The following is a 16,071-nucleotide window of genomic DNA, read 5'->3' as shown; positions in this document are numbered from 1 at the left end:
CCCAAGGAGGGGTCGCTGTGAGTCGAGGCCAACTGGAAGGCACATAACAACAACAACAACATATTGTAAGTAAATGTCCAAGATGGGGCTAAAGTCTAGGTATTTGTTTTTACTAAGTTTCTTCACTTAGCATGTAGATCATAAAGCACAAGGGAAGGAGGGAGAGGGCTGGAGGGTTCACTTAAAAATTATGGTCCTAAATATCTACTTTTGGTATATGCTGATTTTTTCTCTGAAGGGCATTATCATAATTCATTTACAACAGGGTAACCATATTCAGCTACTGAACAGAATTTTGGCAATAAAGTCCTTGCCCTAGGAGCTTATATTCAAAGTCAGATGTGATAGTATGATTCAGAAAACATAATCCAATATGACTTCTAATATTTTGGCCACTCATACTGGTTTAATGCTGCACAAAAGATATGTTAAGTATTCCTAAATTATCCCATTCACAACCATTTTTGCCAAGAGCTCATGAGTATCTCCTATGTAACCAAATACCCACTACAGAAAGTAGTTTATCCACTTGAGATCTAAAATGTTATTACTGAATGTGTTTATTCAATAAATATGTATAAATTCCACATGTGGTACTGTGCTGGACATTGTGAGGAATACGAAAGCATAGAGCCAAAAAAGAAACAACCTTACACAGATGTGAAAGTTGTGCCTACACAAGGGTACTCAGGTGAGCAGAAGAATAGGGGCTGATATATAGCTCATGCTTTGCTTGACAAGCCTTTTGCTTGGTAGGAAGCTTTCACTGAGTGAGGGAAGGAACATCTTTTCTAATTTACAAAAAGGTACTTGGTGGGGTAGCTAGTAACAGGTCTGGCCACTTACCTTTTGATAACACAAATATGACCACAGCATTTCCTTATTAAAATATTCACTGGTTCTCCATTGCTTGAAGAAAAGCAAGTTCAGAGCATATTCAAGGCCTTTTACATTTGAGGGAGCTCTGGTGGTGTAGTACCTAAGGCATCTGACTGTTAACCCGAAGGCTGGAGGTTCAAACCTACCAGCCACTCCTCAAAAGGAAGGTTGGATAATCTGCTGCCATAGTGGTGATACCGCCTCAGAAACCCAAGGAGGGGTCACTATGAGTCAGATCCAACTTGTCGGCAGTGAGTTTGGTTATTTTGGTTTTTACATCTGACCCACTTTTATTGCTTCATTCTCTACTATTTCCAGATACAAACCCTTTCTTCTAGTCATATTCAATTTCTAACATAGCGTCTATAACACACCATCTCCTTTTTGCACACCTATCTTGCTATCTGCCAAGAATGCTCCCATTTCAGCCCTACTCTATGAGGGGAACTCCTATTCATCCATTAAAACTCACTGTAAACATCCCTTTTAGGTATTCTGGTGGTTACATTTGTGTTTCAACTTGGCTTGGGCCTGGTTGAGTGTCTGGGCAGCTGAATGTAGTTATTCCGCAAGGTGAGATTGGTAATTAACCCCAAGGGGGAATCTATTGGAGGAGGTGAGTAGCTGCTTTGGGTATGTGGTCTGCTTCCCATATATAAGAAACAGCTTTGGGAATGGTCTCTAGCTTATGGCATGCTTGAACCCTGCATGTAGCCATGTCATTGTTCAGTAGCCTGCCATGTTATGCCAACCTTGGGATTTTCAACGGACTTGAATTACTGGCTGCCATGTGGTTTGGTAACATCGGGACTGTGCTGTTTTATTTGTTGACCTTGGGCTTGTCAGCCTCAGCAGCCAGTAGCTGCCTGAGTGAAGAGATGCCTTTAGCTTCAGTGGGCTGGGAGCAAGAGGCAGAGCTGAAACCCAAGGTCAAGGGGCTTTCACACAGCCCCTAGAGCCTGGTACTTTGAACTTGGACTTCTAGCCTCCTGAACTGTGAGAGAATAAACTCCTGTTTGTTAAGGCCATCCCATTTGTGGTATATTCCTGTCAGAGTGGCACTTGGTAACCAGAACAGGTATCAGCTATCCTCTTCAATCCCAGGTAGTGTGAGTTACTCCCTATTCTTTGCTGCTGTAGTATTATGTACATCACTAGATCATGCCACACATAAATAAATTAAGCAGAACATAATTGTCTGTATGTCTTTCCATCTAAACTACAGGTCTCATATACAATGCCTAGGGAATATAAGAAATGCATAAAGAAAAACATAGTTCCTAACTTTAAGGAGTTTATACTTTTTGGGGAAGATAAAAACAAGGTACTATAGTATATATAAAAAGTACATATAAAAACAATACAAGATGTTTCATGCCTGCTGTTTAGTTTGCTAAGTCACTATCCACAGGAATAGGCAAACCTTCAGCAAAGACTCAGATATGCCAATGGGGACCATAAAATAGTTTCAAAAAACTCTTCTGTTAACTCAGAGAGACAGTAAAAGCTCATAAAAAGACCCTTCCAGGAGGAGTTAAAAGATGTGGTTTCTGGTCCTTGGTTTGCCCTTATTTGCTGTGGGACTTCAGACAAGTCAATTGCAAATGTTCAGCTCTAGTTCTTTTATTAGGCTTTAGTTCTTTTACTATAGCTCTGATCCTGTAGTTATGGTGCTCAAATGGTGGTGGTACCATTTTAGTGAATGTTAAAACTGATATTTTTTGGTTGTAAAATAACTGAAAATCAACACATAAGTCTACAGTGATGTAACATGAATATCCATTGATGAGTGTGAGGCATTGTTTGCTTTGCTGGATACCAAGAAGTATACGATATGTTGTCCCTGCCCTAGAGAATCTTATACTTTGGGGTGGTGAAGCAGCTACTCTTATTAAAGTAACTACAAGGTAAAATATGTTAAGAGCTAAATAAGTAAAACAGACGTAAGGAGTTCAAAAGAAGAGGCTATTTCTGATTGGAGTGGTTTACTGACAGAGTAGTGATTACAGAAGGCTGTGTCAGTAAGGAAAGAGTATTTTGACATTCTGGGATGTAGTTATGGAATTTTAGGGAAAAAGCACAATAAAGAATGAAAGATAAGAAAGACGATCTTATATAAGAATAGTAGAGACCAGTTGGCTAGAGCAGCATGTTTTCAGAGGGAAGTTTCTGATTAGGCAGGGAAAAGTCTGCAGGAAGGTGCTTGGCTTCACTTTGGAAGTAAACACACTACTGCTAGGTCTTATCTAACACCACTAACTAGAGAGCCTGAGATCAGGCCAACGGGTAGCCTGACCTGCTTTATGATTCTTAATCCTATCTCAGATGAGTTTTTAGAAAGACTAGTCAGATAAACACACAATCTTGCTAGATTCCAATACACTGATGCCCCCGTCCCCCTGTACCTATATATTTTTTTTCCCTGTTTGTTTCAGGAAAACTGTCACAAGAGATTTCGTGTTGGAAGAGTACAGACATCCTAAGTGGCTCTAATTGCTCCTTCTGTTTTGACTGTGTGGAAGAAAAGAGAGGATGTCAGAAGATATGTTAATCAGCAAGCTAGACAGTAACTGAAGGTTCTCCCTTTATTAGCTATAATAGCTCAAGCCTGGTGAAAAGAAGCCTGCATAAATGAATGAGACCACTGGAAGCTGATGTTTTAATGTCAAGCTGGCATGAAGACCCTGAATTATTACTAGATTCAGTAGGGTATAGGCTCCAAAAGAGAATTCAGGACAAGACATATAATTTTAATAAAATAGGAATACAAAGACTATACATATGAAAACTTTAGTGTAGTGCCTAAGGCACATGACTGCTAACCAGAAGGTTGGCGGTTCAAACCCACCAGCCACTCCTCGGAAGGAAGGTTGGGCAATCTACTTCCATAGTGATACTGCCTCGGGAACCCAAGGAGGGGTTGTCCGACTCGACGGCAAATAACAATGACAATGTAAAATATATTTGACACTAACAAATTGCTTTAAAAAGACCGTCCAGAACTAGAGTAATAAGATTACACTAAAAGTTACACACTAAGCAAATTTTTATATTTTAAAGGGTAAGAAGCAAACTCAATTTCATTCACATTTCAGATCAATTAAGCACAGTGCCTAAGACATCTGATTGCTAACCAGAAGGTTGGTGGTTCAAATCCACCAGCCAATCCACAGAAACAAGACTGGGAAATCTACTTCTGTAAAGATTTACCTCCTGGGAAATCCAATGGGGGTCACTATGAGTTGGAATTGACTAGAAGGTAGTGAGGTTTTTTTTTTTTTTTTCAGATAAGTTGTTCAGGCAATGCAAAACATTGTTATGTTGTAGCAATACCATCTAGTATTTTAGAGGTAAAAATAACTACAAAACAGATGAACAAAAGATATAGGGAAGAAACATTTGCAAGCATTCTTTCTGTGTCAATGATTCTTATGTTTTTTTTTTTTAATCTCATTTAATTCTCAAAAGAAATTTATTCACTTTCATCCTTTAAAGAAGTTAAATAACTTGCCTGAAGCTTCCCTGAAAGAAAAGATTTAGGATTCTACTCAAAGTCTACCCAGTTGCAACCATGACATTGCCCCTACTCATCACCCAGTTGGAGGCTGAATACACAGTCTCTTAATATTTGAAATAAATGTTATGATCTCCTGTATTATTTATGAAATGTACAGTTGATGCTTGGGTCTTAGATACATTGCTAGTTTCACTTACTGAGATAACAATCATTAAAAGGAAAATAATATTCAGATGCAGATAAAAATTCTACTCAAATTTTACTAATAGTAGCCTTCAACCCATCAATTTCTATTCTAAGATGTATCTTACTCATCATCTCTGTTCTCAAGTACATGACATACTGAGTCATCAACCCAGTTATGGCTTTCATATGCATGTATTTATGATACTCGATTTCCTGTTAAGTGGGTAAGATAAAAGTTTTCCTAAAGTAACTAGGATAATGTGATAAAAGACAAATGAATAAATTAAGTGGTATCTGCTACAAATAACTCAAAAAACAAAAATCAAAGCAAAAGAAAACAATAGCTATAACCAAAAAAGACTTCTTATTTCCTCTTGAAATGAATTCCCATCTGCTTTTAAATGGCAACATGTTTTTCCATTCACTGGGAATCACAGCCAGAAGCCAAAGACAATGAGACCCACGGTCACGGGGGAGTGGCGGGAGACAGAGTGCTGAAGGATGTGCTGCTTGCTTCAGCCTCTCCTTTGAGGCTGCTCCCTAGTGACTGTGTTCTCCTTCCAGCTGGCGACACACTTCCTCCTGGGACCCTCTTGAGAATTAAAAAATGCTTCAATTCTCTGTATACCCTCTCCAGAGAGGGAAGATGGACTAACTCAGAGAGGGTAGAAGGAGTAATTTCAAACACTGGGTCTGTGTAAGCTTTCCTGGAACAATGTTGATTGGGCAAAATAAAGTGCTAGGTAAAGAGAAAAAACATTTTAAAAGTACTTCCCCTTCTCCTTCTCAGTCATCTTTTACAACTTCTTAATTAAAAATAAATATAAAAAATGCTTACCATTGTTAAACATTTTATGTTTCTAAAAAATAGAGAGCCAGAGATTGCCTCATCTTTGGCTCACATGGCCAAATTCTTGTTCATATACCTAACTAACCATGTACAGTTAAATAAAATTAATTTGACATAATTTTCAATATACTACTCTCCTGTGACAATTCATTGATCAATATTTTCATTTTTATACCAAAAGTGGCTAGAGAAACACTCCAACTCTGAGAGATGGGCCTGCAGCAGGGTACAGCGCCATAAGATTAGAGGATGTTTTTGTGACAAATGAGAACTAAATCAATTTTTCTATCCCCTGCCCCAGTTTGACAAGTGTTTGCTAAACATGTACTATGCAATAGGTTCTGTACTAGAGGATATGGCCTCAGGCGGAGGAAGAAATAAATTAGTTACATTTGTGATAAAACACTGAGCCTGGTAGAAGTCAGGCACTGAGGTCCTGTCTTACTATCCAAAAAAAAAAAAAAAAAAAATCACACTTAATTTTGGTTTCCGAACACTGTAACACCATTTCTGCTCTGTCACAAAGAGGGAAAGACAGGGGACAGAGATGGTATCTTATATTTTATCTGAAGCTAAGCTTTACCTATCCTAAATTTCATATTCATTAATTTTTAACAAATTTTATATTGATAATGTTGTTGTTAGCAGCTGTTGAGTTGGTCCCCAACTCATGGTGAGCCCACTCACAATGGAACGGCACGCTGACCAGTTCTGCACTATCCCCGTGACTGGCTGCAGATCAGGTTACTGTGATCCATAGGGTTTTCACTGGCTGATTTTTGGAAATATATTGCCAGGCCTTTCTTCCTAGTACATCTTAGTCTGGAAGCTCTGCTGCAACCTGTTCAGCATCACAGCAACACATGAGCTGCTACTGGCAGATGGCTGGTGGCTGCATATGAGGTGCACTGGCTTGGAAACGAACCTAGGTTTCCTGTACAGATGGCAAAAAACCTATCACAGAATCACCCTTGCCCTGATTTAATGATAATTTTTCTCCTTAAACAGTAAGGTACTCATGTGAATTGCCTAAATATCCAGAAATAAAAAACATTTTAAAAAACCTGTTTCAGGTTTTAAAAGGCTAGAGCTACTAAGATGAAGCCTCTGGAATAAAATTACTATGAAGTTGTAACAATACTTTGATTATGAATAAGACCACAGTGCGGTATCCCTTCTGCACTCAAGCAACTGGGACACAAAAATATAATTGGAGGAGAGACAGAATTTAATGCTACTCTTCCTTTAGCTATTTTTATAAGATTTAATGTAAGAATTAATCAGAAATGTGCTTACATTTTATACCGAGTAAAGCATGTACTACGTAAGAATTAGCAAAAAAAAAAAAAAACAAACCCAAACTCACAGCTCTTGAGTTGGATCTGACTCATAGCAACCCCTCCTTGGGTTTCCGAGGCAGTATTGCTGCGGAAGCAGATTCCCCAACCTTCCTTCTGAGGACTGGCTGGTGGGTTTGAACTGTGAGCCTTCTAGTTAGCAGTCAAATGCCTTAGGCACTTTGCTACTAGATCTCCCAAGAATTAGCAAGCTGGTACAATAATTCCTGGCACCACATTAGTCCTTCTCTTCAGACAAACAAAACTTCATTAACTTCTATTTTTGTTTAGTATTTCTATGTTACTTCTATGAATTACTTCAAAGTGAGAAAGGCACATTTATACTATGCTAATTGTTCTTCTACTTATATGTGATGCTGGCACTTGCTCTCGAAACAAAATACATTCTAGAAATGCTTGAGCAGGTTATTAACATTAACAGAAGTATTTAACTTCATGATGGTTATGCCAAGAAGATGCTTGTAAAGATTATTGTTTCAGACAAGCCCTAAAAATGAATGCACTGCATCTCAAGCTACTTTGTTATGGCTTTTTTTCCAGTGGTACTGAAACACACAAAAGAGGAAATATCAAATATCTATACTCCTTAAGATAAAGCTATGAGTAGTTCTGGTATTTATTTTCGTTGCTATTAGCTACAAATGCATTATATACTAAGTCCAATTTCACATGTAAACTTGCCTATAGTAGTCTCCAAGTACTACTAATAATGTGTTATATGTTAAGCTCTTTGGATTTTACAGAAAACAGCAAAAACTAATAGCAAGGAAAATAAGATGTGGAGTCCCAGTCTCCTGGATGATTCAGAACAAAAAGAGTCTATAACTTCTTAGTTAAAAAAATACTAATTTCCTGGTACAAATCCATGTCAGTGGTATTCAGGAGATATTTCTGTGTCAAGGAATACAGTTTGTCCTGACATGTGGAAAAATTACAGAATTATTTTAATGAAATTTTAATTTGTAAATAAAATCAACCTAAGTAAAGAGTTGCTAAGGAATGGAAAAATGCTTATCTGTCACAATTAAAGTGGTCTTCATATTTTTATGAAGGTCTTTCCTATTCCTAGTAAAAGTATATTTTCACAGTTAAGGGCAGAATGCATGTCACTTTCACTACGTTTATGAGAGAATCTTTGTTGATATACAAATAGATTTCTCTGAGAAAATTTTCCCAAATGATAAAAGATGATAATAATACAATCCCATTGTCTAGCCCTTTGTATTTCCAAGTACTTTGATGATATCCTAATTTCATTTTTATGATATCCATGAGGCTACAGTAGAAGGGTTGTACTATCATCTACATTTGACAGGTAAAGAAATGAAAGTTCAGAAAAGTATGTGACTGGCTGAAAACTGTGGTATGAAGAAGTCCAACACAGAATCTTCTGAGTTCTAGTTCTTCTTTCCAGTATATTCTACTCTGAAGACCACATTTTGAAAAATAATAGATGCCATATAAGAAACAACTGAGATATAACACAGGCCAGGTAGAATGCAATTTAATTTAGTGATTATCTGTCATGTGTGGCATTTCCTATTTTAAGATTTCATTTAAAACAGTTTGCAGCAAATAGTCTTTTCTTGCTAATGGACCCAAGCTATTGTTTCCCTTCTACCAACGTATTTTGAGAGGGAAATACTTTACCTCTGCTCCTGAGTATGTATCTGTTTGGAGAATGAGTTCATCCAGGTCAACCTCATCACTGATTGGCATAGAGCGAAATTGCAGACTAAATATTTCCCTTCTTGTTGCTCCATCTGGTAAAGGCACATAGATGATTCTATCAATTCTTCCAGGCCGCATCAAAGCCTATAAAGAAGATGGGGCAACATGGATTAATCAAGCTCAGAACTGACATTCCACATCAGGCACCAAAGGAAAAGGGATGTCTAGAATCTCATGAACAACCTCTTATTATCTTTAATTAGTAAATATAACAAGTACTAGAGATTTGATGAACTATTTCAAATATTTCAACAAAGAGACAATGTTCAGAGTACTTTTGAAAACAGAAAAGAAGCACTTCTGGTAGGCTTTCAGCCCTTTAGCAAGTATCAGGTCAGCAGATGACTATTCTCTTTTAGGGAAATGTGTACATGACTCATACTTATTATATCAAATTAAATTGTTGCAATAAAAGCAGAACTTTCAACATAATCTACTATAATTCCATTCTTGTATTCCTTTATCACTTAATGGCTGCTTGTCCAACCACAATCATTAATAACTTATATAGATTGAGCAGATGTAGCTTACATAACAACTGTTAGTAAGATCAGACGATACAAATTTTATATATATACACACACACACACACACATACATATATGTGTGTGTGCTGTGTATATGTGTATATATATGTATATATACACACATACACAACACACATATATATTTATAAACCCACTGCCATCGAGTTGAATCCGACTCACAACGACCCCTCCTTGGGTTTCCGAGGCAGTATCACTGTGGAAGTAGATTGCCCAACCTTCCTTCTGAGGAGTGGCTGGTGGGTTTGAACCACCAGCCTTCCGGTTAGCAGTCAAATGCCATAGGCACTACGCCACCAGATACATACACACACACACACACACACACACGTATGTTTTTATACATTATGCAGCAAAAGGAGCTCTGGTGGCATAGTGGTTAAAGCACCGAGCTTTAGCAGTTCAAACCCACCAGGCACTCCATGGGAGAAAGTGAGGCGGGCTGTTTCCATAAAAATTTATAGCCTTGGAAACCCTATGGAGCAGTTCTACTCTGTCTTATGGGGTCCTTAGGAATCTGAGTCGACTCGATGGCAGTGGATTTGGTTTCAGAAGCAGTAAAAAATTACAAGATTAAACTCCTCGGAAGGAAGGTTGGGCAATCCTACTTCCGTAGTGATACTGCCTCGGAAACCCAAGGAGGGGTCGCTATGAGTCGGGGCCGACTCGACAGCACACAACAACAACAACAACAACAAACTAAAAAATTAATTTATAGAAATACATTAAAAGCATAAAAGATAAAGCAAGAACTTTGGGAGTAAAATTAATAAAAGGCATGCATAAGCTTGTTACTGAAAATTACATAATACTGTTAAGAGACATTTAAGATGATCTTTATAAACAGATATACCATTTTAATAAGGACCTCTAGTGGCATAGTGGGTAAGACATTTGGCCACTAACCGGAAGGTCAGCAATTCAAACCCATAGGAGGAAGATGAGGCAAACTACTTCCGTAAGGATTTACAGCCTTGGAAACCCAGTTGGGTTTGCTAAGTGTCAGAATCAAAAATTGTTTTAGTTTCTGGTGATACAGCTGTGAATAGCTTTCCTATTTTTTTTTTAAGTTGAAGTTATCCTTTTCACCCTTCTGGGAAAATTCAAATTCCAGGCTATTTTAAAATTTCCGTTCTAATAGTTGAAAGAACATCACAGCAAAGGATATAGAGTACACACGCCATCTAAGCCACTGAAACAATGCTCAGCATGCAGCCTGTGTTTTTCTTTTTTAAATTGTTGCTGTCCCCGGGCAGTGCAGGTTGAGTACACTTCAATGATTATAACATTGTCCAGGCCAACAGCCAGCTAGGCTTTTCCTGGCCTGATCTTGTCAGTGAAAGTTATACTTAAAAAATAGTAGGAAAGAGCCTTCCTTCCTGTAGAACCCTGAACGTGTTAACACCCTTCCTAGAATATTTTTTAAAATACTGTTCTGGTATATTAGGGTGGAAGAATGTTTTCTGAATGATGGAATGTTCTGTTACTTTAAAATCATCACATGACAACTCTCAATGAAAAAACTATCTGAGGTTTTCTAACTTTTTGAACTCCAAGGTCATAGATATCGCAGCTCTACATTAAAACTCTATTTTTAAAAAATCATAGGGCAAACTGCCTTTTGGAGAACTTATTCAAGACCTTGGGCAAATCTGTATACTTACTTCTAAGAGCCTCAGTTTCTTCACATGTGAAAATTTAAGGTGGTTCTTTAATCAGAGGTCTTTTTGCATCTGATAAGCATTTTCCTCATAATACACAGACGCAAAGACATGCTCACATAATTTTGCAAACAATTCCAGGTCTGCAGAAATCTGCTTGTGTATCCCAGACTAAGAATTACCATATTAGATAATTTTTTAATTGGGTCGTCTAGCCTCTTGAATTGTAGGACTACAGATAATATTTTCTGCCATTCTTACCCATGGAAATGCCCACAGTTCAGCATTACATGATCATTATTAAAGATGTGACTTTTTTTTTACAAAACCAATACTGTTCTCATCTTCTGACATTTACATAAATGATACAAAATCACTCCTGGTACTTTACATGAAGGAGCCTTACTTATCTAACTGTATACCATATTTACAGGGATGCCTTTTCTTTTTTTTCCATAAGTTCTTAAATTTAACACTTGCAGTTTCACAGTCTATCAAAGCTGGTTTAATTAGCACAGAAATACTTGTTCAGATCAAAGTATTAAAATCAGAACCCATGACTACCATTCACTTAAAATGAACAACAAAGATGTATCTATGTGAGAGTGTCTTTCTCTAGGAAAGAAAAGCAGCACCAAGTTTTTACACTTTACACTAATAAAAACATATCAATGAATCACGATTCAAGGAGAAAATGCTCCCAGAGATTGGAGAAAGGTAGATCCTTGGTAACAGCTTTGATTTATTTCAAAGAAACGTTGGGTTTATTCTAGGCATCTCTCTCTCTCTCTCTCTTCTCCTTCTAAATCCAACTAATTAATAGGTATGGTTAATGCTTCCTCTTAAATCTGTCACTTCTACTCAATCTTCCTTATAACTTATTTCTGTTTATTGCCTGTCTTCCATATCAGATTGTAGGCTGTATGTAATGGCAGGAATCATATTCACTGTATTCAACATTATAAACTCAGCAATGTCATATAAAAAACACCTATAAATGTTTACTCAACAAAGTCAAGCCAACATAATCTCCTTAGAATATCACAACTGCCTTGCTAGTTTTTTTTTCCCCCTCTAGCCTTACTCTTTCCTTCTTTGCTGTCCCGTTTATCTATGTCAATGCTAAATGGATCATTATAATTGCAAATACTGTAAATTCCTATTTTTAAACACTTTAATGGCACCTCAAGGGGATAAAGTCCAAATTCCAGCATAGTATTTCAGGCCTCTGTGACTTTGGTATATAACTCTTTTGTCTTATCTAAACCAAAAAAACCCAAACTCACTGCTGTCCAATAGCGACCCATCCTTGGGTTTCCGAGGGAGTATCACTACGGAAGTAGACTGCCCAACCTGCCTTCCGAGGAATGGCTGGTGGGTTTGAACCTCTAGCCTTCTAGTTAGCAGTCAAATGCCTTAGGCACTATGCCACGAGAGCTCCCTTTGCCCTATCTACAGTTCCTTTTTTTCTAAAGCACCATGTTGCTTTTTGCTTCCTTGCCCTTACACATACTTCTCTTTCTGCTCAGAATGGTATTTTCTCTTGTTGTTGTGTTTTTCCCCTATCTTTTCATCAAGGAGCCCTGGTGGCGTACTGGTTAAGGCATTCAGCTGCTAACCAAAACACTGGCAGTTCGAACCCACCAGCCATGCTCTGAGGGAGAATGATAAGGCAGTCTGCTTCTGGAAAGATTTCCTTGGAAATGCTAGGACAGACGGAAACCCAAGGAGGGGTCGCTATGAGTTGGCTCCAACTCGATGACACATAACAACAACAACAAAAACTCTGTCCGAAAGAGTCACTGAGAGTTGGTATCAACTCCGTAATAGTGGATCTTTTCATCAGGCAAGTTCTTCTTGTGCAAGATTCAGATTAAATTCTTCTCTATGACTCTTCTGGGTATATACCTAGACTATATTTGTAATATGGAATACAGATGAAAAGTAGGGGCAAAGAAATCACCTGGTTGAGAAGGTTTGAAAGCAACAAGAGCAAACACTATGTGCAAAGACATGAAGGTGTGGTTGAGAATAAACTATTCCTGGTAAGGCAAGAGGCTTACAGTGGTCACAGTAGGGGGCAGACTTTCCAAATGCCCTGGGAATGGATCACAGATGTGCTTAAGATGGTGCTTCCTTCAGCTTTCAGGAGGGCCAAAAGGCCAGAGGTAGCCAGAGACTGCAGGCAGTGAGAAAGCAACTTTATCTAGTAATATGTGCCATGTCTTGAAAAAGTTTGGGAAGAACTGGTGACGTGCGTACGAAAGTAGATGAAATTAAAAAATGCAGGTATGATTATATCACGTGTGGTAGGTAATTTTAAGGAGTTTGGATCTTCATCTTATAAAAAAACAAAACAAAACTCATTGCCCTCAAGTGGGATCTGAATTATAGCAACCTCTCCTTGGGTTTGCGAGGCGATATCACTATGGAAGTATATTGCCCAATCTTTCTTCCGAGGATAGGTTTGAACCGTCAGCCTTCTGGTTAGCAGTCAAATGCCTTAGGCACTATGCCACCAGAGCTTCCTTCATCTTATAGTCCATAGGAAATTATGGAAAGTTTTTAATCAGGTGAAGGATGGGATTGGCTTTTTGTTTAAAAAAGTAAACAACTCTGGCAGCAGTGTGGATGTAGCACAGGAATAAAGGGCAACTTCCAGTTAGGAAGCTAATATAATATCTAGGTCCTGAATTAGAACATGAGTAACAACAGAGGCAATAAACTTGAAATGACGATTTCCAAGATGTCTTTGAAGTAAAACTGCCAAAAGTTTGTGGCTTATTATTAGACATTTTTCTCTTTTGAAAATGCCTCTCTATTTTTCAAAAGAAGTAAGCAGAAAAGAGGGTTTCTTTTAAATAGATTTGCATCTGTTTTCCAAAAAGAACAATATCTGCCAAATTAGTATTTAGATCTTACAATATGCCACCATTTCATTTTTTCAACTGCTGGCAATGCTTTTCAAACAACAATTCAAATCACATTACAGCTATTTAAAATACTCAGTTACTCCCAGAGTTGAAGGAATCTTGTAGTGCTCAGTTTGAGGCTTCACAGAGCAGTTCAATTCCACAAACACTTCCTGAGTATCTACTATGTGCCAGGCACAGGATTAGGTGCTAGGGTTATAAAGCTCTTTGTTCTTTGAAAATAATTCTTTTAAAAAGGATTTCTGTATGACAACATCTAAGCATGTGTTTGTATTAAATAAATCAATCAGTTTGTAGGCTATCTGTCTAATGTTGGGCTTGCTCAGTTCTGTAAAAACCCGTAGCACGGTGCAAGAAAAGACTTGATGCATTTGACAGCAGGTGTTCAGGAAGAATGTACCAAAGTAAATGGCAGCACTTGATGACGAGCACAAAGGAGAGAAGAGAACAGAACAAAAACAATTCAACACACACGTGCACACATACACTTACGTTCTTTTACTAGCATGATCCATTTTTCATTTACTTCTATTTAGAGTGCCCTTTTACAAAGCCAACAGTATTTATTTAGAACTAATCCTACTTCTTCCTCTTGTAAAAGTGTATCTGGTTTTTGAAAAACTATGGAGTAAAATGGAAAGTAATGCAAGTTAATCTTTAATCTTTCAAATATATGTATAAAATGCATTTTTTTTGGAAAGTTCCCTATAAGCTAGAAATGGAGGAAAGTAACTTCATCACATATATACAATGCTTTTATCACATCTAAAATAAATAAACCTATAGGTCTTTCCTATAGATGATTTCAAGCACTTAGTGATGAAGATTAAAGACTACAGTCTGCAGTATGGATTACACCTCAACATAAAGAAAAAGAAAATCCTCACAACTGGACCAATAAATAAGCAGCATCACAATAAATGGAGAAAGGATTGAAGTTGTCAAAGATCTCATATTACTTGGTTCCACAATCAATACCAATGGAAGCAGCAGTCAAGAAATCAGACAACTTAAGGCACTGGGCAAATATGCTACAAAAGACTACTTTAAAGTACTAAAGAACAAAGATGTCTCTTTGAAGACTAAGGTGCACCTAACCCAAGTCATGGTGTTTTTCAATTGCCTCATATGCACGTGAAAGCTGGACAATGAATAAGGAAGACTGAAGAAGAGTTGATGCTTTTGAGTTGTGCTGTTGATGAAGAATATTGAAAGTACCATGGACTGCCAAAAGAACTAATAAATCTGTCCTGGAAGAAGTGCAGCCAGAATGTTCCCTGGAAGTGAGAATGGCCAGACTTTATCTCACCTGCTTTGGTTGTTGTCAGATGGGACTATTTCCTGGAGAAGGATATCATGCTTGGTAAAGTGGAGGGTGGGCGAAAAGGGGGAACGTCCTCAACGAGATGGATTGACACAGTGGCTGCAATGATGGGCTCAGATATTGCATGAATTGTGAGGGTGGCACAGGACTGGGCAGTGTTTTGTTTTGTTGTATATAGGGTCACTATGAGTCAGAGCCAACTTGACAGCACTAACAACAACAACAACAGCAACAGCAACATGTGTATCTTAAGAAATAGGTCATATTATTCCATAATGAAAACTTCTGATGGAGAAAAAGAAGGAAAGGAAAGAAAAGAGTTCATTTTGAGTTATTTCCAAATACTGGTGTATTGGTTTAAAGTGAATCCATTTAAGAAAGATGTATTAGTTTTCCTGAATTTGTGGTGTCTTCTATGTTGAATAGATAAAGTATTACTAACAATACTTCAATGGAAGCAGCAATATCTATCACCAAAAGTTCAAAGTCTGTCAGAAAAGGGCCAGTTGCATTGTCATTAAATATAAGCAGAAAAGGAATTAGGTTCCTGTGACACTGAAAATAGCAGCATTTCCTTACATGGTCAAATCCAAATATAAGTACTGAGAACTGACTGATTTTACATATCTTAGACATCTCATTACTCAGTCACACCAAGTGGTTAAATCTCCAGAATAATCAAGATTCCATCCTGTAGTGATTCTATCTTTAGCAAAGGACCACTGAAGGTTATGAAAAGAAGTTTGATCAGCTTCTTCAGCACAGGTTCATCTTTATCTAGTACAGCTGATCTTTATCTAGTACCACCTTTGGAAGATATTGTCTCCTACAACAGCTGTTTCCAACTTTTTTGATCATGTATCCATATTAGTTCAGAAGGAAGACTGGGCAATCTACTTCTGTAGAGATACTGCCCTGGAAACCCAAGGCGGGGTTGCTATGCGTCAAATCAACTTGATGGCGTGAGTTTTTTTTTTTTTTTTTGTATCCATATTGTTGTTGTTATGTGCCATCGAGTCGGCCCCAACTCATAGCAACCCCTCCTTGGGTTTCCGAGGCAGTATCACTATGGAAGTAGGATTGCCCA

The 16,071-nt window shown here is 37.8% G+C and overlaps 1 protein-coding gene across 1 annotated transcript in view; it reads right to left on the bottom strand.

Moving 5' to 3' along the window:
* Nucleotides 1–16,071, bottom strand: part of SPATA5 (spermatogenesis associated 5) — a 594,939-nt gene that overhangs the window by 86,919 nt on the left and 491,949 nt on the right. The window contains exon 15 of the mRNA XM_042781734.1: nt 8,441–8,605. Coding sequence (XP_042637668.1) covers nt 8,441–8,605 — 165 coding nt within the window. The remainder of the gene's footprint in view (nt 1–8,440; nt 8,606–16,071) is intronic.

The sequence above is a fragment of the Orycteropus afer genome, unplaced genomic scaffold, assembly GCF_000298275.1.
Source record: "Orycteropus afer afer isolate SDZICR_OR568_19922 unplaced genomic scaffold, OryAfe1.0 scaffold00162, whole genome shotgun sequence".
Lineage (NCBI taxonomy): Eukaryota > Metazoa > Chordata > Mammalia > Tubulidentata > Orycteropodidae > Orycteropus > Orycteropus afer.
This window is presented reverse-complemented; position numbering and strand designations above follow the sequence as displayed.